Raw genomic sequence first — 25300 nt, 5'->3', positions numbered from 1 at the left:
GCCACATAGAAGGACTTTCTGACCACAGTGGCAATGTGGTGGTCAAAAGAGAGGTTGCTGTAAACGTGTGTTCCTAGATCTCTTATAACGCCTTCTGTGTTCAGTGGACTACCATCGATGTGGTAATTCAAGGGAACCGGGTTTTTCCCAAGGGGGATGACACATTTTTTGGCAATGAGGTTAAGGCCATAGTTCTGGCACCAGTTGTTGGTCTCATTGAGGCCTTTCTGTAGGATGTCAGCATCACTTGGGGAGTTAATAATGGCTCCCGACTAGCAAGCGTTTGTGAAATTTGTCAGCTCTAGTCCCTTTGTGTTGGCCTGGACTTCAGAGAAGTAGATACCAAACAGGAGAGGACCCAGGACCGGACCCTGTGGGATTTCACTCGTGACTGGTCAACAGTCTGACTTGGAGTCAGCTACTTTCACACTGTGGGTTCTATCTGTGAGCCAGTTTACAACCCATCTAGTGATATTAGGGGTTGATGCCTAGGTTAGTGAGTTTTTCTATGATTCCTGAGTGGCGAATGGTATCAAAGGCCTTGGCCAGATCAAGGTAAGGCTGTATGAACCACCTTGCCTTCATCCACAGCTCTGGTGACTGACTCACAGAAGTTGACCAAGTTGAGCAGGCATGATCTACCCTGCACAAAACCAAACTGTGTAGGATCCAGAGTTTGGAGAATCCCTATATCCTTGTTTATTAGGCCCATGATGATGAGTTCCATAGCTTTGCATATCAGACTCACCGGGCTAATGGGGCGATAGTTCCCAGGGTCTGTAGTCACTCCTCCCTTGTGGAGAGGGAAGACTGTAACAGTGTGCCATTCGGTGGAGACTAATCCTGATGTGAGGCTGTGAGGGCACACAGATGAGGTGCCAGTTCACTCTGTAGTTCTTGTAGAACACATCCGGGGATATTATCAGGTCCCATAGAAGCTGTATTCTTGGCCTTGGACAGCACTGTTTTAACCTGTGCAGCAGTAATACTGGGTGCCTGGCAATCTACTGGGATTGTGATTGGTCCTTTGGGGGGGGCTAAAGTTGGCACTGAATCTGTCGGCCAGTATATTGGTGATATCTGTTGGCTTGGTATAGGAGGTACCATTATGAAGTAGCTCAGAACAAATCTGGGTATTGTCATGGAGATTCTTGACATAACTATAGAAGTCCTTATGTTTGTCTTTACTATACTTTTTTACTGTACCTCACAACTCTCCAGAATTTTGTGAAATACCCAGATTTTGTCTCATTTTTGGTTTGTTCTTTATTAAGTTTGTGTTTTTTTTTTGGCAAATCATTGAGGACTATAGTCTCTAAATAATGGCAGACATTTGAGTTTCAGACCTTCAGAAATGCATGCTAATGCAAAACTTGTTTTAAGAATGTTTTAAGTTTACAAGATCAATATTTTAACATCTGTCCTTGATTTTGACCCTTTGTCACCCCATTATGTTTAGCTTTGTCCAGAATTCTTGGGCAAAGAAGTTGAGAGGTATGTCTCTCCTCCTTTCATGTTTTCCCACCTATGTTCTTTCTGTGGAATGGTCTAAAAATTTGCATTTTTTGATTCTCTCTCATCACTTTATAGTCATATGTTTGTTTCTTGTACTTTGTGCTTGCTTCCATTAGTAGTTATTTTTCTGGCATTTGCTCAGAGGAGTGTGTTAGCTTTGATAAATGTTCTGCAGAAGGCAGTGAGTAGTGTATTTTAGGGAGGCAGCTAGACACTTGAAGGCTTCCCCCGTATCTGCTTTTATTTACAAGGGGATTGTGAGTTAATTGCCTTGACAGTTTATTGATGATACTAGGTAAAGTAAATGATGATATTCCTTTAACGTATTCCAACTAAGCATTGAAAAGATGCATAAGAGTAACAACTAGAGACACAGAAAAGCTTAACAGTAGTCTGTCATCTTTGCAGCTTCAGTTTCAAAGGAAACTGAACCTTCTCCACCAACCACTGGTTCACCTCCGGTAATATTTCTGAAGGAACAAAAACTGGGTGGGGAAAAGTTAGGTGCTTATGGTTCTGTATGTCATCCAGGTTGATACTTTTTTCTAGATTTAACTAAAAACTCTGCCAGAGCCAGTCTTTCACATAATACTCCCCTATCCCCTTCTGTTTGCCTGTACTCTGTGGCCTCTGACCTACAGTCCAGACTTTTGCTTGGCCTTCTCCCACTTTTATTACCTTTCCCCTGTAGTTATTTCTTCCCAATACCTTGGTTCAATTGCTAATTTCTCCAGTAAATTGCAACCTTCTCTTGCCTATTTTCTATATCCCTACATTGAGTTAAATGTCCTTTCTCCATTTCTATGTTGGCTTCATTCTTAACTGTACTTTCTGCCACTTTAACGAAAGGGATGATACTCATATTCTTCTTCTTAAGGACAGTCATCCAAATTCTTTGCTCTTTCCTAACTTCTCGACGCCCCCCCTAATTTCTTCATCTCTTTCTGCCTTAGTTTATAATTTTGTGCTTATGTTATACGTATGTACTGTAACTGCATAGGTTTTACTTGTATTATACTCTCAGCACTGGTTATGACTGATGCAGGAAATATTGTTGTTCTTCTGTTCCTGTAATTAAGTCCCAACTACCTTTTGTCCTACTTCATGTTTGAAAAGGAAGCATTTATACTTGGAACAACAAAAATAGAAGGTGCTGTCCTAGAAGGAGGGAAATTGTTTTCCTAAGACACCAGTTTCTGAAGTGTCTTGCAGCCACTGAATAATCTGCCTGTCATAGATCTCACAGACATACTGAGGAGGTCACTGTCATAGTACACTAAATAGATATGCGTTACTTTGTCATTTCTTAGATTCAAGCTATTCACACACTTCTATCACACATAGTAACCCAGATTAGGGTGACTGCACCTATCACTCATTAAACCTTCTCTTAGGGATGTATCCTTTTTGAAAATAGCTCATAAGATGTAAGATGTCCTTCAAGGATGCATCTGCAGTCCTAACAAATGGGTTGTCCTGGCCTCAGGCAGCCCTTCGGTCGGCCGGATTCCAAAGTCTGGGTCTGGCCTCGGCTGATGTCGCACTCCACCCGACGTCATAGCTGCAGTTCTTCGGGTATAAAGGCATCAGCCGACGCCATTTTCCTCAGTCTTTCTTGCCGCGTGGTGCCCGAAGCAGAAGCTGTTCGCAAGTGCCGGTCGGTCAGAACCAGAGATTGCTACTACCGAAGACTTCTAAAAAGCTAAGTACCCCGTTGGGGACTCTTTCTTGCCTCAGCCGATGTCAGAAAAAGTGAATAACTGTTTAACTTGTGGGAAGCAAATACCTCATAAAGATTTCCACTCTTACTGCCTACCTTGTTTAGGCCCAGACCACGACGTAGCAGCTTGTCTAGCCTGTGCTTCCTTCAACCGACGGACACTTAGACGTCGGTCGGAGTTTGCAGAGGAGTTTTTCGGCTCCGCTTTTGCTTATATCATGTCGTCGGAGACTTCGACTTCACATTTAGCTAAAAAACGTAAGGAAAAGGACCGACACTCGCGGTCCGCGGTTTCGGCCGAAACCGCGGTTAAGCCAACCGCGAGTGTCTCGGTTTCGTCTGAAACCGAGTCTGCGGTTCTTCCTTCGGCCGAAAGCATGCCTCCTACTACCGAGGCCTCTTCCAGCATGGCTGAATCTGCTACTGAAATTCCACCTACTCTTACAGTTTCTCAGGATTTATCAGATACTATCCCCCTAGATGTATCTACTCCTGCACGTGGAGCTGCTAGGCCCCCTGCATCCATGTCAAGGCTTTTGCCAGGGCTAAAGCAGCTAAATCTTCAAAGGCCGTGCCTACTAAAGCCCCCTCTCACAGGCCTAGCTCTAGTACTCAAATGCCTTAGTCTAGCAGAGGATCTCATTTCTTTGATCAGGGGAACCCAGTCTCACCCTGACAGGGCCTCTCACCCCCCTCCAGAAAAGAGGCCTAGAGCAGACCCCCCTGAGCCAGTTTCTACTGATTACTCCTCAGATGATTCAGAAAATACAAACCCTCCTGAGGGCCCTTATTCTCCATATGAGGACTCTGATGCAGAAGACTCCATTCCTTCTGCCTCTCCTCCTGAGGAATTTTCTTTTGGGGAAACCTTGCATGCTATGAGGGAACAATTTCAATGGCAGGGCCAGGATTTTTCAGACTCTAGGAAAAGGCTTAGGACCTTTTTGCATTTGCCACAGCATAGGCCTTTAGCCATTCCTCCAGTACTTACAGTTGTGGATGATGCATTTAATGATGCTTGTACTGCTCCTGATTCACTTCCTCCGGCCCCTGCTAAGCCCGACAGATACTACAGGGTTCCGGACACACATTATCACTTGTATAAGGCTCCTTTTGCAGATCCTGAAACTATTTCACAGGGCCCCAAGGCTGTAGCAGCTACCTCTGCCAAAACCCCCCTCCCCTCTGAAAGGGAATCTAGGGCCTTAGAGAGATGGGGTAAAAAAGTTTATACTTCTGCTACTCTTTCGGCTAGGGCCTTAAACTGTCAATTCCACATGATTCAGTATCAGGAATTTATGTTAGATCAGTTAACTAAAAAACTGTCCTCGCCTGAACCTTTGGACCGAAAGTCTCTTCAAGAAATGGTACATAACATTCAGCAGGTCAGTAATCATTCCTTAAAATGCGGCTATGATGCACTGGAGGCTTCCTTTAGATCAGCTATGACTGGTACAGTGATCAGAAGGCATGCATGGTTAAAAGAGCAGTCCTTACCAGACCATGTAAAATCAAAGCTCCTAGATGCTCCCATGGATAAGCACAATTTGTTTGGCTCCCCTGCACAGCAAGTGCTGAAGAAGGTGGAAGAGAAAGCAAAATCTGTCCAGACAGTCAAGGATTTCTTACAGGTCCAGCCACCAAGGTTTAGTAGGAACTGGCCTTCCAAGAATTGGTCCTTTCCAGACACCACCAGAGCACAGAGAGGCAGGAATAGGTGCCCAAGAGGCAGAGGTCAATCCAGAGGTGCCTACCGGGGACGTCAGTGGCAGCCTAACAACCAGCGAAGTACTGCCACAGATCCAACCACTACCACTTCCACAGGACAATCACAGTGACTTGGCTCTGAAACCGCCTACCAGGGAACAACTAGAAGCACCCTTAGGCGGAAAGTTAGCCTTATTTTCAGTAAACTGGCATTACATTACAGGAGACAAATGGATTTTACAGACAATAGACAAAGGTTACAGGTTTCACTTCCATACTCTACCAAGGAAGAGAGGAATGCCAAACCTACCTCCAAATCAAAAGACAAACGCTCTACAACAAATAGACCACTTAATAAGGATGAGAGCTATAGAAAAGGTACCGTCTATGGAACAAGGGCAAGGATTTTACTCCAGACTTTTCCTGGTGCCAAGAAAGGAAAACCAATGGAGACCTATTCTCGACCTGTCTGCTCTGAACACATATCTCATTGTTCCAAAATTCAAGATGCTGACCCTACAGCAGCTTCTTCCCATGCTGGGCAAGGAGTCTTGGCTGGTGACTCTGGATCTCAAGGAGGCATACCTGCACGCCCCCATACAACCAAATTGCAGAAGATACCTCAGATTTCTTGCAGGATCAGAGCATTATCAATTCTCAGTATTGCCTTTTGGCTTATCTACTGTGCCCAGAGTATTCACGAAATGCCTGGCATCAGTAATTGCTCATTGCAGGCTTCAGGGAATTCAAATTTATCCATACCTGGACGACTGCCTGTTACAAGCTGACAGCAAAGACAAATTAACAAAAGATTTGAAAAAGGTAATTCACCTGCTGCAAGCCCTGGGATACACAGTCAACACAAAAAAGTCAAGGCTGATACCATCCCAAAGGATAACCTTCCTGGGTGCAGAACTGGACACATTAAACCAGATGGCATTCTTCACAGCAGAAAAACAGAAGCAGCTACCACTCTATTTCATGGCATTAACAACGCAGAACCAGCTTACAGCAAGGAAAATCCTGCAAGCCTTGGGTTACATGGCATCCTGCATAATATTAATTCCACATGCCAGACTACATATGAGGAAGTTACAATGGTACCTGAGGAATTTATGGTCTCAGCACAAGCACAGCCTAGAAACCCAAATTCCGATAATTCCATGCCTGAAGCAAGAATTCCAGTGGTGGGCCCAGGCCTGTCAATTGAACAAAGGGCTGCCCTTCCACAGGCCTCACCCAAGCCAGACTATCACCACGGACGCCTCAGACCTCGGTTGGGGGGTACACATGGTGGACAAATGCATACAAGGCTTATGGACTCGAGACCAGATGAACCTACACATAAACCAAAAAGAGATGCTGGCAGTAAAACAGGCAATTCAGACCATTTCTTCAACAGGGTCATTTGCTGATAAGGACGGACAACACCACAGTTATGTGGTATATCAACAAACAGGGAGGCACACATTCATATCCTCAGTGCCGGATGGCAATGGACCTCTGGAATGTGGCCCTGAGCCTCAACATTCAGCTCCAAGCCATATTTGTGCCAGGAAAAGAAAATATACTGGCAGACATCTTAAGCAGAACCACCACGGATGCCCACGAATGGATGCTGCATCCAGACATCTTCAAAACCATCACAAGGAAATGGGGACAACCAGAAATAGACCTGTTCGCATCCCCACACAACCACCAATTGGAAAAATTCTGCACAAGGACATACCACCCACTTGCTTGGAAGGTGGACTCCTATCCTTCAGTTGGGAAAACCTGACAGCATATGCATTCCCACCTCTTCCTTTGATGCACAAAGTGCTACTGAAGATCAAAGAAGATCACCCGAGGATCATCTTGATTGCTCCAGATTGGCCGAGGCAACATTGGTACCCGCTACTGAGGAGTATGTCCCGGGAACACGCATGGCCTCTACCCCTACTGCCTCTACTGCTAACACAGAACAAATTCAAAATCCTGCATCCAAACTTGAAAACACTGCAGCTAGCTGCTTGGAACATTACATAAGGAAAAATAACCCAGATTTATCTCAAAGGGTTAAAGACATTATCTTGGAGGCTCGCAGACCCTCAACAAGGAAAACTTATTCAGCAAAATGGAAAAGATATCTCATTTGGAGTGCAACAAAAGGAGTGGAGGCATCACTGCCAAACATAGCTAACATCCTGGAATACTTAGCAGAGCTTTTCCACAATGGCCTGTCTTACTCCTCCATTAAGATTCATGCATCAGCAATTTCAGCAGATTACAACATGGATCCTCCAGTCTTTTCTCAACCTCTACTCAGGCAGTTTCTCAGAGGAATTAAAAATGTAAAGCCACCAAGGAAACCATCATTGCCTACTTGGGACTTGAACTTTGTGTTAGAAAAATTGACACTACCCCCTTTTGAACCAGCAGCAACAGCAGAATTACAGTACTTATCTTGGAAAACTGCATTCCTGCTTGCAATCACTTCAGCTAGAAGGGTTTCTGAATTACAGGCATTAATGGCAGTACAGCCCTTCCTTATCTTCCATCAGGATAGAGTGTCCATGAGAACTAATCCTACCTTTATGCCTAAGGTGGTCTCCAGGGTATCATTAAACCAAGCAATACACCTACCAACATTCTTCCCCAACCTGCAGAACAGGGGGGAAAGATTGCTGCATACCTTGGATGTACACAGACAATTGCGCTACTACCTGGACAGAACCAAGAACAATAGAAAAACTGACCAGCTTCTGGTAGCATATGCAACAGGAATGGAAGGAAAAGCAATTTCAAAACAGACAATCTCAAAATGGATAGGAAATTGCATTAGATTTTGTTACTCTTTTCATGGAAAGGCAACTCCAGAAAACATCAGACCTCACTCCACAAGGGCTACAGCCACTACTACAGCTTTCTTACGAGGAGTGGCTACCAAAGACATTTTAGAGGCTGCTACTTGGAGCTCCGTGCATACATTTGCCAAGCATTATAATCTGCCTTTATACTCCAGATCCCGAGCAGGTTTTGTCACTGCTGTTTTGCAAGGGATCTTAACTACACCATAAAACTCTTAGTGCCTCCTCCCCCAGTTTGGCTATGGTATTCTACCCATTTGTTAGGACTGCAGATGCATCCTTGAAGGACATAGTACAGTTTTGTACCTACCATAAATGTAGATGTCCGAGAGGTATGCATCTGCAGTCAGGATTACCCACCCTCCTTCCCCTCTGTGGTACTCCTAGGGTATTTGCCCATCTTGTAGCTAGCTGGGGGAATCTATTATGGTGTATTTGTTTGTATATATGTATATACATGTTTATTTCTATTTGCTCTCTATTGTTTGGAAACATTTACATTTATCCAAATTTAGCCTTCCTAGAGGGCTCCTGGCATCTGGGGCAAGAAACACTGAGGAAAATGGCGTCGGCTGATGCCTTTATACCCGAAGAACTGCAGCTATGATGTCGGGTGGAGTGCGACATCAGCCGAGGCCAGACCCAGACTTTGGAATCCGGCCGACCGAAGGGCTGCCTGAGGCCAGGACAACCCATTTGTTAGGACTGCAGATGCATACCTCTCGGGCATCTACATTTATGGTAGGTACAAAACTGTACTTTCTATTTGTTTAAAAAAAAAAAAAAAAAGATTTTAGCTTCTCTTCCTAGGAAAAACTTGAAGTTTTTGAAGAGACAGTCCTGTCAATTGCACATACCTTCTCATTTTGAATATTTCTTAAACTTTTTTCACAGTACAGTGTACTTGGTTTCAGTTCTAGTGTGGTAGTACATATGGAGATGTTCATCGTGTTACACTGCTGCAGTCATTACACTTGGGTTATCCTGCCGTCAGGCGGTCCCACAGTCGGCCAGAGTTCCAAAGTCTTGGTCCGGCGTCGGTTGCTGTCGCTTCTTCCCTGACATCAGTGCGCCAGGGGTATATAAGATGCATCCAACGCCATTTTCTTCAGTCTTTCTTGCAGCGCGGTGCCCGAAGCAGAAGCAGTTCGCAAGTGCTGGTCGGCCGACTCCTGAGATTTTTGAAGTTGAATTTCAGATCCAAAGTCTTCAATAAAGCTAAGTACCCCGTTGGGGAAACTTTTTTCTTGCTTCAGACCGATGTCAGAAAAAGTTAATAATTGTATTTCTTGTGGGAAGCAAATACCTCATAAGGACTTCCACTCTTTGTATTCCATGCCTAGGCCCTGATCACGACGTCACTAGTTGTCGGTTTTGTGCTAGATTTAACAAACGCACTATAAAAAGACGTTTTGATTTTGCTTTACACTACTTTGGCCGAAGGTTCAATTATACTATGCCGTCGGATCAGCCAACGACCTCAATACCGAAATAACGCAAAGACAAGGATAAAGACACGCATCCGAGGTCCAAAACTGATGACAAAACCTCTTCTAGGCCAGTTGCTGGTTCGTCGGTTCTCAGTGAGGCGCTTTTGCAGCCTCTGACACCTGCTACCTCAGAGCCACAGGCCGCTTCCGACTCTGACGTGGAGACATCTAGGCCTCTGGAAACCCAAGGTATTGGGCCCACGGAAATTAATCCCTCAGATGGGTCCAGAGCTGCTGAGCAGACATCGGCTTCTGAGGGTGTTTTCAGACCTTCACAACTTACCATTAAAACAACAGCCAAGACAAAGGTACCATTAAAGACAAAGAAACAAGTACAGCATTCTCCTGGACAGTCCTCCATGCCTAAGAAACAGATGCTTAAAATGGCCAAAGACCTCATTACTGTAATCAGGGGTTCCCATCCCCCTCCTGAGGAAAAGGCCTTGGCAGGATACAGACTATGACTCCTCTGATCAGGTTTCCATTTCCTCTGATTCCTCTTCAGACCATGGATACTCTCTACCCCCCTATGAGGACTCTGATGCTGAAGAATCTATCCCTTCAGCCTCTCCTCCTGAGGATTATTCTTTTGGGGAAACTTTACATACCATGAGGGAGCATTTCCATTGGGAAAGTCAGGATTACTCAGAATCCAAGAAAAAGCTCAGGGATTTCCTCTTATTGCCTCAGCACAGGCCCCTGGCTATTCCGCCTGTGCTAGATATTGTGGATGATGTGTTCTTTGAATCCAGCTTATCTCCTGACTCTTTGCCCCCTGCTCCAGCCAAGCCAGATAGGTATTATAGAGTCTCTGACTCTCACAAGTTTCTTTACAAAAACCCTTCTGTTGATCCAGAAACTATTTCCCAGGATCCAAAAGGGGTTAAGGCTTCCATTGCAAAAAATCCAGTACCATCTGACAGAGATTCCAGAGCTTTGGATAGATGGGGGAAGAAAGTATACAAGTCTGCAACTTTAGCAGTAAGAGCTTTAAATTGCCAGTTTCTCACATGCTTAAGTACCAACAATATTTAATGTCTCAGTTAAAACAGAAAATGCTTGCAAGCTCAGAAGCTTCTGATTGTAAAGAAATGCAGGATTTATTGCATGCAGTTGAACAGGTGGGAAAACATACTCTGCAATGTGGTTTTGTTTCTTTAGAGGCCTCTTGTAGAGCCACAGTTACAGGTTCTGTTATTCGACGACATGCTTGGTTAAAAGAACAGAGTTTACCTGATCATGTTAAGGCAAAATTATTGGATGCTCCTTTACAGCATGATACCTTGTTTGGTGTTAAGGCAGAAGAGATGTTAAAGAAAATGGAGGATAAAGCTAAATCTATTTAAACAGTCAAGGATTTCTTACAGGTACAGCCACCTCTGTTTAGCAGAAATTGGCCAACAAAGAATTGGTCCTTTCCAGTGTCAGACAGGCCACAGAGAGGCAGATACAGACGCCCAAGAGGCAGATCTCAACCCCAAGGTTCAAACCGACAACGACAGTGGGCCACCTCAACCCCAAAAGGAGGTGAGGACAAGTCTCAACCTTACAGGAAACAGTCGCAGTGACTTTCCTCTTCGTACGCCAAGCACGTCCCTTTTGGAAGCCCTCTTAGGGGGAAAACTAGCACTTTTTTCTCAAAACTGGCAAACAATCACCCAAGACAAATGGGTTCTGAATATTGTGTGTCAAGGTTACAGATTCCACTTTCATACTTTACTAAGGCTAAAAGGAATGCCAGACCTGCCACAGAATCAATGGGCAGAGGCACAAAAACAAATTTCAGCCTTCATGGACATGAGAGCTATTCAAAAAGTACCACAACAGGAACAAGGACAAGGATTTTACTCAAGACTCTTCCTGGTCCCCAGAAAGGACAAGACCTGGAAGCCCATACTAGACCTTTCAATTCTGAATACTTACCTGGATATTCCGAAATTCAAAATATTGACATTACAGCAGCTTCTACCCATGCTGGGCAAGAAGGCTTGGCTTGTTACTCTGGACCTCAAAGAGGCATACCTGCATGTCCAATTGCAGAAGATACCTCAGATTCAAAGCTGGTACAATGCACTACCAATTCTCAACACTGCCCTTTGGCTTATCTACTGCGCCCAGGGTCTTCACAAAGTGCCTTGCACCAGTAATTACATTTTGCAGACAAAAAGGAATTCAAATATATCCATACCTGGACGACTGCCTCATTCAAGCAGAGACAAAGGACATTCTTCTACAACATCTGGCGTTTGTAAAAAGGTTGCTAATTTCTCTAGGGTAAACAGTAAACGAAAAGAAGTCAAAACTAGTGCCCTCGCAACAGATTATATTCCTGGGTGGCAGGTTAAATACAACGGCCCAGATGGCTTACCTCACGCCAGACAGACAAGTTCAACTAACTCAATATTTTCAATTACTGGCAAAAAAGTCCCATCTCCCTGCAAGAAAAATTCTGCAGGCCCTGGGATTCATGGCATCCTGCATACTAAATACCATATGCCAGACTGCATATGAGGAAATTGCAATGGTACCTAAAAAGTGTTTGGACTCAACACTCTCACAGTTTAGAAGCAGTAATACCAGTGATTCCTTGCCTACAACAGGAGTTTCGATGGTGGGCTCAGGCATGTCACCTAAACAAGGGTCAGCCTTTTACCCAACCCACAGCCAGGCAAACTCTAACAACAGATGCTTCGGATTACGCCTGGGGAGCACACATGGCAGGAAAATGCATTCAGGGTAAGTGGACCACAGACCAGATGCATCTTCACATCAATCAAAAAGAGATGTTGGCTGTTCATAATGCCCTAACAGCTTTCAAGGACCTTCTACATCCAGGATAACTATTACTAAAGACAGACAACACCACAGTAATGTGGTACATAAACAAGCCGGGGGGCACTCATTCTTATCCCCTATGCGGGCAAGCCATGACCTTGTGGAACACAGCTCTAACGTACCAAGTTCACCTGCAAGCACAATTCCTGCCAGGAAAGAAAAATACTCTGGCAGACGATCTAAGCAGAAATATCATGGACCCTCATGAATGGAAATTGAATCCACAAATTTTCAACATGGTAACGCAAAAATGGGGATGCCCAGACATAGATCTTTTTGCCTCCCCACTGAATTTCCAACTACAAAAATTCTGCACAAGGACTTATCACAAACGAGCATGGAAAGTGGATGCTCTTCTGTTCAGCTGGAAAAACCTAAAAGTTTATGTCTTCCCACCACTGCCTCTCCTTTCAAAGGTACTCCTAAAAGCCAGACAAGAAAAACCACAGATGATCCTGATTGCTCCAGACTGGCCACGCCAGCACTGGTACCCTATATTAAGGAACTTGGCTCAGGGCCCATCATGGATTTTGCCTCAAATTCCACACCTTCTGACTCAACAAAACAATCAGATCCTGCACGGTCAGCTCAAAACCCTAAACCTGGCTGCATGGCAGATACATTAGTCAAACAGGCAACACCTCTCTCTAAAGCTGTTATGGATGTCATTTTGGAGGCCAGTAGGCCTAGCACCAGGAAAGCTTAGAAAAATGGAAGAGATTCTGCACCTGGAATCAGGCTAAAAGCCTTGACCCAGTTGTTCCAAACATTCCTCAGATTTTACAATACTTAACTGAGATGCTGGACAGAGGCCTATCCTCATCAATTAAGATCCACGCCTCTGCCATTTCAGCACATTACAACATGGATCCTCCTTTATTCTCTCATCCCTTGCTAAAGCAGTACCTCAGAGGGGCTAAAAACACAAGACCGCCCTGGAGAGCACCAACACCAACTTGGGACCTCAATTTCGTTTTGGAAAAACTGACCCTACCACCTTTTGAGCCAGCCAATACAGCCGATCTAAAATTTTTATCATGGAAAACAGCTCCTGGCAATAACTTCAGCACAAAGAGTCTCAGAGCTACAGGCATTAATGGCAGTGGAACCTTTTATAATTTTTCATCAGAACAGGGTATCTTTAAGGACAAACCCTACCTTTATGCCAAAGGTGGTATTTAGTGTGGCTCTTAACCAAACCATACATTTGCCAACTTTTTATCCAAACCCCCAGAATAAAGGGAAGAAACTTCTGCATTCTTTGGACATACACAGGCAGCTACGCTTCTACTTGAACAAAACAAAAGCTTTCAGGAAAACTGAGCAACTGTTTGTAGCATATGCTGCAGGATCACAGGGCAAGGCTATCTCAAAGCAGACTATATCCAAATGGATAGGACACTGTATTCGGTACTGCAGCACACAGCATGGAAAATCAGTCCCAAATAACATTAGGCCACATTCCACCAGGGCAACAGCCTTTCTCAGAGGAGTACCTACCAAGGAAATTTTGGAGGCTGCAACTTGGAGTTCAGTGCGCACCTTTACCAAGCATTACCACCTGCCTCTTTACTCTAAATCCAGAGCAAGATTTGCCACTGCAGTTCTGCAGAGCCTCATAGCCAATCCTAACTCTTTGTAGACCAGCCACCCAACCTTAGCTTTGGGATTCTACCCAAGTGTAATGACTGCAGCAGTGTAACACGATGAACATAGTACAGTTTTGTACCTACCATAAATGTAGATGTTAGAGTGTTTACACCGCTGCAGTCCAGGTTACCCTCCCTCCATCCCCTCTGAACTAGCTGGACTTATCTATGCCTTTCTATCCTATACAACCTTTGTGGTGTATTTGCTTGTAACTGAAGGTATTGTTTTTATTTTATATGTATATTTTTGGTTAGCAATATGTATTGCCTACCTACTTGGGGGCACCTGACATCTGGGGCAAGAAAATGGTGACGGATGCATCTTGTATACCCCTGGCGCACTGACGTCCGGGAAGAAGTGATGGCAACCGATGCCCGACCAAGACTTTGGAACTCTGGCCGACTGCGGGACCACCTGATGGCAGGATAATCCAAGTGTAATGACTGCAGCAGTGTGAACACTCGAACATCTACATTTATGGTAGGTACAAAACTGTACTTTCTACAGCAGCCAAACTGATGGGCTGCATAGTGAATCCCTCTAACTCTTCTTCAGTTTCACATCAGGAAGCTTAATATATTAAACGGAGGCAGGAAATTTGGTCTAACTTCCATGAAGTTGTATTCCAACTAACTTCTGTGGAACAGTTACACATCTCTGTACATAGTTTATTAGCATTGAAATGTCTTGCATCCAAAAAATGTGTGTGTGTTTGTGAGAATATACATATTTATGTCTATATGTGAAGTAGCATGCATTGTTTTACTTTCAGTACTGTAACTTAACCTTGATATAATAGGCTTGCCATGGACTGTTTATATCAGAATCAAGTGGGAACGTATTCCAAGCACGTTGAATTATTTGTCTTTAACTCTAGAGCAGCCTGTACATCTCTTTGTTTTCTTTTACTGGTCTTCTATATATTAAGATTTTAATAGGAATACTTCCAGTGGGTATCTGATTTTGCTTTTGAGATGGTGCTTGCTGTACTACAGGCTAATAGCTTTCACAGTCTCTGTTTGCTTGCATTCCACCTGGTTGTCATTTTTGGTTGGAATTCTTCTTGGACCTGTGTTCTACAGATGTTGGTTATTATTTCTATACAGCTTACCACCTTCTCCCCAAACTGCATTTAATCTTGTCTTGGTTGCTTTACCCAGATGCTTCATCTTCAGGATGCAGACTTTCCCATGTTTCCTATAGCCTGAAACAAATCTATATCCACCAGCTCTTTGGATGATCTGGAACTGGGTATGCTAGTATTTTGCCCTCTAAGTTGTTACATTGATGGCACAGTTATATACTGCTACTTATATTTGAATTGGCAAACCTGGTCAAAACATCACACCTCATGCTCTTTCTTTTCAGATTTACTATTCCCTGATGTTGTTCATGTATCCTGTCAAGCATTTGTTGATTGGGAACTTTTATTTTGTCAGCTTTGAATATCAAGCCTCCAGCCATACCGTATTGTTTCCTTGAAAGAAGAGAAAGATTAAATTTCTTTCCTTACTGGTGTTTTTTGCTCAGGCCAATCTCTTTATTTGTAATGTATTTCAGGAATGGATTTTCTAAGTCCGTGTTAGTATGTCTCTAAAATTCCTTTACTTTTTCTTTGTCCCCTGGACCTCACTACCATCATGGATTCAGGAGTCCCTATTTTTGACAGCCCTGAGGTATGTTGGCCATTATGTTGGAGATCAGTATGATAAAATCTAGAGGCTATATGGTTACCTTTTGCACTCTTCACTTGCCCCCCCCCCCAGCTCTCCTTGTTAGACATCCCACCTTGTTAAGCCTCATTAACGAAAGAGCTTTTCAAGAGGGTCCCATCAAATCATGTTGTAGCTGTTTTTTTTTTTTAGTTCCAAAGATGTCAGATGACCTCTGGCCATTTTTTTTAAAACATCTTTAAGTTATCAGTTAAGACATAGACACACATGCATTAATGGAAAAGATAACGGACCATATCAACATATTTTCATGTACATGCATTATATATTGCATGCAACTCTCATTTAGGCTAACTTGACATAGATTGTTCAAATCCTGCCTTCCATTATACTTCACTTCTCTTCCCCAACATTATTTTCCTTGTATTTTTTCCCCAAAATTCCTTCTTCCCTTTTCTAAAGACCCCGCTTCCTATTCTTTTTTTTTTCTTTTACATGGTACTTGAAATACAGTTGGTTTAGTTTTTGATTCCTATTTTCTAGTTATTTTTTGGCAGCTAAAAGAATTTAATAAGGCCTTACTATGTCTAGACAATCCAAATCCTGTGTCCAAGCTCAAAACAGTAATTTCCTTAATTACAGATTTTTCCCCCCAATATTTCTAACATAGTATTCTGTGGGGAGTTATTAAAGTCTGCCATCTCAGTATACACACAAAAAAAAAATTTTTCCCAGTTACCTCTTTTTTTCCGTATCACATCCTCACAATTTGCTATCTACTTGAGAAAAATTCTTCGGAGTCTGCTTGGGTAAAAAAATACCTATGCAAACACTTCCAAACAAAAATCCTAAACCTTCTGGACTTTGTTGCATACTTATATCCGTCCATTGTTCCTTTCTGAATTTCTTTTCCAGTCTCTCTTCCCAATCTTTTCAAATATTTTGTTTGCCCTACTAATTGTCCTTCTTTTCACAGCAGCTTCCATTTTTGATTTAGCTAATAACTCTACCAGAGCAGGTCTTCCAGTTAGGACTCAACTATCCTTTTCTCTTTGCCTATACTCTGATATTGATCCCTGCAGTTCAGATGACTTCTTAACCTCATCCCACTCTATTAACCTTTTCCACTCTAGTTATTTGCTTCCAGTATTGATTCCTTTGCCAGTTTTCTCTAATAAATCCCAGACCCGTCTTAGTTCTTGGAATACTTTCTGCAACTTTGTGAATATAATAATTATTTCTTGAACACCGCCCACCACCAATTCATTATCATCCATTTTCACTTTGAGTGAAACCAGAAAATACCTCAGTAGCAGGCTGCAGGGAACCATTACACACTCAAATTACATGAAATATCTCTTTAACAGTTTTAGCGCTTTTGTCAAATAAGGCTTCATCATCTTTTTGGATTATTTGTGAACCTTTCCACTTTGAGTGTAATTTTCTGTTCGCGTTATGTATAGGAGCCTTAATTCCTCATCTCTAAATATCCCTTCAAATCAGTTTCTTGGGAGAATTAACTTATCTTTAACTCTTGCCTTCTTCCCTCTCAGATAAATTCCTTCAACTCTTTGTCATTGTCCACAGCTTCTCCTCTGGTTGATAAAAATACAGCTGACCTGTATGTAAAACTAAAGGGGATTAAAAGTATTTTCACGACTTGTGTCTTAGTGTCCATATCCAAAAGCAAGAGCTTCTAGTTGCATAGTTTTTATATTATCTTTTGTTTAGTCTCTTCTCACATATCATTAGCTACCATGAGAGGCATATTTCTAATCCATGCTTCTAAATACTTCATCTTGTCCCCATACATATGGGTATTGCTGAATCAGTTTGTTTGTGGGTACATAATTTAAAGCTATAGCCTTTGTTTTGCCTTCATAAACTTTATACCCTGAAAATACTTGAAAATGTCTCAAAATATTCTACAGCACAGAAATGGCCTTTTTTGGCTTTATCAAGTATAAAATAATGTCATCTGCAAAAAAAAAAAAAAAAAAATCCAACTTTTCTTGATTGCCATACTAATTATATCCATGAGTTTCCAAGTCCCGTCTTTTCTTTGCCTGTGGCTCTGAATATAAAGCAAATAAAGTGGAAAGAGGACCACCCCTGCCTGGTTCCTGTGTTCAAACACCTGTTATCAGAGAGGAACCCTCCCAGTTTAATTCTTGCCTCTGATTCTTCATATATCCTTCTGATTATCCTTATTGTATCGGGGAATACAAATGCTTCCATTGCACTACTTATAAAATCCCAGCTTAATGTTTTGAATGCTTTCTCTGCATCAAGACCCACCAACAGCAGCAGTTTTTTCTTACATTGTGCTTCTATCTGAATCGTCATTGTTTTATTACTGTTGTCAAATGTTTGCCTCCCCTCCACAGACCTTTGGTCAATTGTGGACTTAAGTGGCCTAAACGAAACCATTTTAAGAAGTGTTCTGGATAGTCTTGTTGAAGGCCATCTTTTCTTGCCTACAAGAAGAAGAATGGATGTGCTGTTGAAAATTCAAAGATCTGCCTGCCAAAACCTCAAGTTTGATAAGGAGTTTGAAAGGTTTCTATGAGTCTGCATAGCAGTTAGTCATCGTCTGTCCTGGATGCTTTCATTATGTTTTACCCCAGCCCCCTGGCCATTTACTAAATGCGTTTTTTACAGCAAACTGCCATTAGACAATCTGGTTGCAGCTCAGGAATCTTTCCTCAGTCTTGTTCGGTCCTTGGGAATACCAGTGAACACTACAGAGTCAAAGATGGAGCTCTTGCAGGAACTTTCACTGGGTGCTGCTTAAGCACACTGTCCTGCAAAGCACATCTTCGTTCAGACAGGATTGTTCCTTTGTGGAATTTAGTGTCTCATCTTCTTAACAGACTTTCAGCCTCAGCAGCTTTACAAAACAATGATATCAGGAAGGAAAATGGATGTCTTATTTCTGTATTATTGTAATTTTCACTTGTAAGTAGCATGTTTAAAGTCTGCAGGCAGTTGAGTAGATCCCAGTATCTTTTGATAGTTAATTCTTCCAGAGTTCTCCAGTCTTCTGATAGAATTGTATAATATCTGCGTAATTCCAAAATTTTCTCAGTTAATTCTTCCAGAGTTCTCCAGTCTTTTGATAGAATTGTATAATATCTGTGTAATTCCAAAATTTTCTCAGTCCATACAAAGGCCAGTGACATGTTTAACCTAGAATAGGTTGAGATGGGGAGCAGGTTACTTTCTTTCTCCTGTGATCATAGGATTGGTCCAAAGGCTTCTCTTTCTGCAGAGTTCACCTTTTTATTTCTCCATCTATAAAAGAGACCACCAGCCATTCATTATTCGATGGAGGTAAGAGTCTGGTGTTGGGAAGCAGACTGTTTGCAGATCTTCCTGTAACAGTGTTCTGAGCTCCTCTATAGCTGCTTCAGGATGTGTAGTCGTATCTCTGTGTATGCTTAACCTCCAGACCAAGCAGCATGCTTCTTGTGATGTGGACATTTCTAGACTCTTTTTGTAGGTATTTCAAGTGCAGTGAACCCTGCTGATTCTCATCCTCCCCACTCAGTCCCTCCAGTTCCTTTAACAATATTTGAACATAGGTCATCTAAGGTACAGTCCGGGCTTTATCCCTCTGCATCTTGTGACTGGGTTCGGTATTAACTTTATATTTTTTGATTATTCTTATAGAGCTGAACAGTTTCAGTTGTGTGCATCATTCTTCGGTTCAGAAGTATAATCTGAGGAGCAATTGTTAATTTGTCCGGAAATGATGGGAATGAATTTTCTGCGAGTTCAGCAGCAGCATAGTGTTTCTTCTGGAGGTGAACTTCTCCAGATAGGTCTGTCTGTTGGTTGTCAGGTTGTCATGTCCTTTCATTTTGTGACTAGTATCCTGTGCAGCTAAAGCCTTTATTTTGTAAGCTTACTGTTGTAAACTGCCTTTAAGTTTAGACTTTTTTTAGGGTCTTTTAGGCTTATGAAAATGACCATTGCCTTGCCCTAGCCTCATTGACTGGGTCTATAGTACATGTATTAATATGCAGGCTAACCCAGTGAGGCGATTGAAGGTGCAGTGTGACACTGCCACTGGAAATGCACCCATGACATCGTTGGGATGAATGACAAAGAAGCATGCTTGGATATTATCCTGCCCTTGCCTTCCTTAGACAGCATCCCCCTCCCTGCACATTCCCCAGACAGTCTCCACTGGAGATTTACTGTGAGGTGTGCCTGAAAGCATGCCCACCGGGATGAGCACAGCCCTCCAAACCATGCCATTGCCTTCTATAGCCAAGCTGCTAATTGAAACCAGGTCAGTTGGGCAACTGCCAAGGCTTTATCCCTCTCCACCATGGTGCTGGCAGTTTTTTCTGTTTAGATTTGTGTACCATGTTATGTGAGCCCATAAACTCAAGACATGTAACAAAAAACACAGAGGAACAGCTTTTATTTGGATGTTTGATGCTGTTTCACTTGTTCCACGAGTTGGAAAACTGACTGCTAGTTATGCTGTATTAAAATACTCGCCTTGAATGCCTTATTTACACTGTGAGACTAATTTTCTGTTAAAGAATGATCTGTGGCTGTGTTGTAGCTAAGTAATAAAACTGGGGAATAGCATTTTCCCTGCAGTGGAATCACTTTCTCATAACTCTGTAGTAAATAAGTAAATCATTTAAGGTGTTTGGTTGGTGACTAATGACACTGGTGAGGATGTAGCATTTTATTGGAGATTTTGCCTCCTTTTCAAGTGACATAGCCTAAACATGTCCTTTTCTAGTACTGACTGTACATCACTTCTGCTGTATTGGAGTTTAGTCTTAAATGTACAGTCTCTGTTGCAGCCCTGTTTCCATCCATGTTCTGCTGCAGATGGGACTTGTGTACTGATCACTTCTGACAGTTCCTTCAGCCTTATGGTTGTGCAGCAAATGAAATACTAAAGAAAATTGCTGTCACAGGAGGGAACTGCTTTTTAAACTTAGATTATCAGTCATGAAGGGTTAGAGCTGGTTGCTGCATTTAAATACGATAAAAGGAGAACTTGGAGTTAATTATGCATGCACTCATTTTTATTTCTTCACAGCTGTTGCATTTGTGTTTTTCTTTTTCCCTTCTCAGGACCTCTCATCAGTTTCCTATGAAATTATGAAATGCTTTCTTGACACACAAAGATATTAAGCTGCCCCCAAAAAACTGAGATGCACACTATTTGGTTGTGTGTGGTAACCAAGTTACTACTACAGTCTGGCATCTTTTATCCAGGTAAGAGGAATGTTGGCAGCAGAAGGTGCTACATTGAAGTTTATGAAAAAGAATATATATGGGTGCTGTGTAAAGGCAGATATCATAAAGCAATGACCATAGCAGTTTTTACATTACTAACCCTAACCCTAACTGCCTGTTGATGAGCACCTGTTTTTTCTTTTTGTGGGCATAATGTCTGTAAATGCAAACTTTTTATTTATTCTTTTTTTTTCCCCTTCTACTGGGCATTTTCCTTGGGAAAAGGATGGTTTCTTCATTGTTTCATTCTTATTGGATCTATGCATCAAAGAATGGGAAGAGTTGAATGGATTTTTTCTGGATTGAACTGTTTTTGCGCATATCTTACTGCAGTTATGAAGATGCATATGAAATGCAGTAATGATGCACCAAATCTGGGGGAAAAACAGGCTTGTTAAGCACCTTTCTAACTGCTTAACAGGTTTTTGTTAAGCACCTCTCACTGCTGTCTCATGCTTAAGAATATTAACAACAGTCAACAGCCATGATGGAGGAATGTCAGGTAATGCATCAAGGTTTTAAAACCTGTTAAACACAACATATTCAGCCTTTTGTTTTTTTGAAGACTGAAGTAACAGATTTTTAAACCTTTTTTGTGCTAGCTCTGCTCTTTTGAGGCAGTCTGTTTCCATGTAGCACTGTTGTGTTTGTAACAGTTTTCATAATTTTCATAGTGTAACGCACTTACTTTCCACACTTTTTTTTACCTCCGTTATTGTAGTATACGGGACACGTAAAGCTGCATGTGCTACTCAAGTTGTATGTGCTTGGCTTGAATGCAGACTCATCTTTTAAGCTTTGCTACTGAGGTGAATTTCTTGATAACTGTGTCTCAGTCACGCAACACAGAGAAATATGATTGGGCCGCCGTTCATAACCTGCTTATTATTTGTTTGAGCCATGGATGCCAAGAAATTCACCTCGAGGGTGAAGCTGAAGGAGTGAATCTTGGCATCCATGTCAAGAACACACAATATTAAGTTATGATTAGTGACAAAATCATAATTTGTTGTGCATGGAGCTTTGTGTTCCATGTCCTACTAGTTACAGTAAAATAGAAAAAAAAAAAACACTAAGAGCCATAAAACACTGAGTTTGTTGTCAGAAAGGTAGTGTAACTCAGTCCGTTATGTTTGCACTCACCTTTCGTGCCTCTCGGCTCTTTGGGTTTTTGCTGTACATCTAGGTTATTGCTTTATATTTTTAGTGTGTTCCTCATAAAATCTGTGTTTGTTGGACAAACAACGGAGGATTAAAGTCGCTAAATAACATATGTTTGAGTTTCACAGTTGGTATCGTTCAGAAAATGCAGGCGAATGCACATCTTGCTATTCCAGCTAGCTTCTAAATTTATTGGAAGAATGCAGGCGGAAATAAATCTTTTGTTTCACATCTGTCAGCCTAGTGTAAGACCCAACCTTAATATCTTTAGCAGAGGGTGCTTAAGGCTTCACGCCACTTTAATGCTTAACTGGTTTGTCTTTTTCCAAATATTGGAATATAGTCACCGTGCTCCTTGCACTGCAAGTTGATTATGATTGAAAACCCAGTTGTGGTCCTCTATATCTGCCCTTGAAGTTTGACTGCTGATGGTTGTGATCTTATAATAGTTTCTTAGCACTGAAAATGTGTAGTGGTAGGGTACTGTGCAGTTAGTGAAGTCTTACACAGTGCCTTAATATGAGATGGAGTCGTCCAGAGGTAAGTACTGTACACTTTGATATACCTGTTTTCTTGAGAGTTATCATCTGGTTCTTTACTGAACATTTTACTTCTACAGTAGCATCTACAGAAAGGTTCATCAGGTAATTCTGTAGTAGTTCCTATATATTAATGTGCCAGTTTTTTTTTTATAATACTCATCAAATTTTCTTGGTTGAGTAGTTTGTAATTTCTGCAAAAATCTCTTTAAGAGTTGTCACGTGATTTGATGTGGTAGTAATAGTGGCATTCTTGGCTCTTCCTTGTCTTATTCAGTCTTGGAGTATAGAACAGCTACTGCTTCCATAGCATACAGCATCCAGCTCTTCGTACCTTTGACTTTCTTTCCATTGTTGTACGGCTGTGTTCTTTTTCTGATGATATGATTGATCAGCGGATTTGTGAGGTGCAGCTTAGAAATAACATACCTGCTGTAGTGTTTTTTATGTTTTCTAGATTATCATTAAACTACTGTCCAAGGTAGCACCTTCTAGGTTCTTGATGTAATGAGTCTGATTTTTAAGTTTGTTTAGTAACAGACAGACAGAAATGTGGTGCAGATGACCAGTAGATCTTATACTTGTGCTTTTTCTTATGATACTGTCCAGTTTACTTTGAGTTTTTATTCAAATGCATTTCAGTGAACCTGAGCCTAGCAGAAGGAAGTGTATACTAAGTTCTGAATCAAAACATAGCCCATGATTTATTCTTTCATGAAATTCGTTTAGTCACTGAAAACTGGTTTATCCCTTAAAGGATCAAATGAGCAGCAGTTACTATAGGAGTTCAGTAACAGTGTCTTTGGATTTTCAAAAGCATATCAGCTGACAAGCTTGAAGTGATTACTTTCTAAGCTTAATTTATTCATGAAACAATACCATTGTCTGCGAAGTTACGTTTAGGGAAGCCACAGTGCATTATTTGACTAGTTTTGGAATTTGTCATAACAATCAAAAAGAAAAAATTATGAGGAATACCTCTGTTTTTAAAATTCTCCATTTATATGATTGACGTTGATAGCTATTCCAGCAGCAGATGCTACAGCAGCTATTTGTTGATTTAGTTGCCTTGGCAACATGATACATTCATGTGCAGCAGGAGGCTGACTGTACATTGGTTAATTTGCTAGGAAGCAAGGTTTTGAGGTAGGTATTGATGATTGTTCTGGTAATTGCGTGTACCTCTATCATCCTTCATCTGCATGGCATCCTTGGGTACACAGTTATGGCAACATTTTCAAGGATCAGATGCTGTTAGCTTTGGATTTTAGCTTAGTTGCTCTCTTCAGAGACTGAAGGCCTGCGGTCCTGCTTGTCAGTGAAATTATCACGGTATTTAGTGCATGGAACAGATTGGAGCTTCTGACGAGGTGACTGTTGAACCTTTCAGCAGCTTTTGTGAGTGGAAGCGCCAGCTGAATGAGACATAAATATGCGAGCAACAGTAAGTAGAAGTGTTGTCTTTTTAGACATTTACTAGACAAAGCATGACAATAATATTGTTTGTTTATTAGTTTGTGTTGCTGTCTTGTAATGTTTCAGTAAACCTAGAATTGAAATGTACATGTCACAACACTGGTTTTGCTATATTTTAATAATAATAATGTTAGAGTGAAGGAACATATAGTGGGATATTTCATGTAGTTCTGTTTTGTTTTTTAAGATCATTGACATCTGCTGTTCAGCTGCAGCTCTGCATCTTTATAAAATGTATGTAAGAGTGATGATGCTCAAACTTGAAAGCTACAGGGAGATGTCTGAATTTTAAACTCCTGCAGCCTGACTCTGCTTTGGGTTTTGTTTCTGTAGTCACAGACTGATGAGAAAAAATTGCACTTTGTCAACAAGGATTTTTTTTCTCATTTCTCTTTGTGTGTATGTGTGTCGGGGCTGATAAAGTTTTGATCTTTAAGAGAATTCATTAGTTAGTATTGATATGATTGTAATTCCTCCCTAAAGTTTTTTTTTTTTCCTGGATTTGTAGTCCATGCATTCGCGTTTTATGAAACTGTTGTCTTTCTTTCTGTCTTTTAGTGCAGCGAACTCAAAATATAGTGGTGACATTGTTTTATTTTGCTCATTATAAATGAATTATACAAATTTGTAGTGATTAGTAAATACTTGAAAAGAATAGCAAGTAACACATTGTGAGTGATTATTTGGGGGAAACTTGGTACTTATTCAGATCTATAGGCTGCATCTTGTAAAGTTTAATTTTTCTCATAAATATAAATATTGCATACCCTTGGCAGATGGGTCCACTTTCTGTTTACATTTACAGGATCAAGATACTAGAATTGTGACGCTATGTAACTTGCTATTAAACTTCTGTGGAAAAAGGTGACTTGTAGAAGGCTCCTACAGCTTGCAGTCTTAATTTGTAAACATGCTCTCTCAGGGCCATTCCTTAAACAGTCCGTATTTGGGATAAATTATTGCTAGACCCCTAGAAGCAAGTGTATCTCTGGGAATATGGTCTCTTAAGTATTATCAGATTATGCAGTTTCAGTTATTTTTTTTTTCTTGGTTCTGTTTTCTTCCTTGTACAGCGTTATGAGGTGAACTGGGAAAATTGTGAACTGTTACATATTCTAGCTTGTTTCTAGAGGAGCAGAGTTGCTTTTTTCACCATAAAACAACCCAGAGAATTTAATTACTCCTCTTGTCATGATCTTTCTGTTTCTGTAGATTACTGCATAAATGTTGTGTTTGCATGGTTATAGACCTCTGTTGGTACACTGATGTACTGAATGTCTTACGAAAATTGATACAAATACTTAGGTGCTTAGCTTTTTACAAAAGATTGATTCAAGAGGATTTCTTGCAACCCATGCTGACAGTTTGCTAGCTGTACAGTGCACAGTCATGCACCTCTGATTCACTTTTCAAG

General features: G+C 41.5%; 1 protein-coding gene across 4 annotated transcripts in view; it reads left to right on the top strand.

Moving 5' to 3' along the window:
- FNDC3A (fibronectin type III domain containing 3A) overlaps positions 1 to 25300 on the top strand; it is a 3267883-nt gene that overhangs the window by 485634 nt on the left and 2756949 nt on the right. Inside the window, exon 1 of one of the 4 annotated variants that reach the window (XM_044073167.1) lies at positions 23566 to 23854. The exons of the other annotated variants lie outside the window; for them this stretch is intronic. Within the exon in view, the coding sequence (XP_043929102.1) occupies positions 23843 to 23854 (12 nt within the window). The 5' untranslated portion in view covers positions 23566 to 23842. Of the gene's footprint in view, positions 1 to 23565; positions 23855 to 25300 lie in introns of those variants that run through there. 4 annotated transcript variants of the gene reach the window in all.

This window comes from Protopterus annectens, chromosome 5.part1 (genome assembly GCF_019279795.1).
Source record: "Protopterus annectens isolate FY-2018-M chromosome 5.part1, PAN1.0, whole genome shotgun sequence".
NCBI classification, from domain to species: domain Eukaryota; kingdom Metazoa; phylum Chordata; order Ceratodontiformes; family Protopteridae; genus Protopterus; species Protopterus annectens.
Note: the sequence above shows the minus strand (reverse complement) of the source record. Positions and strands in the feature narration are given on the sequence as shown.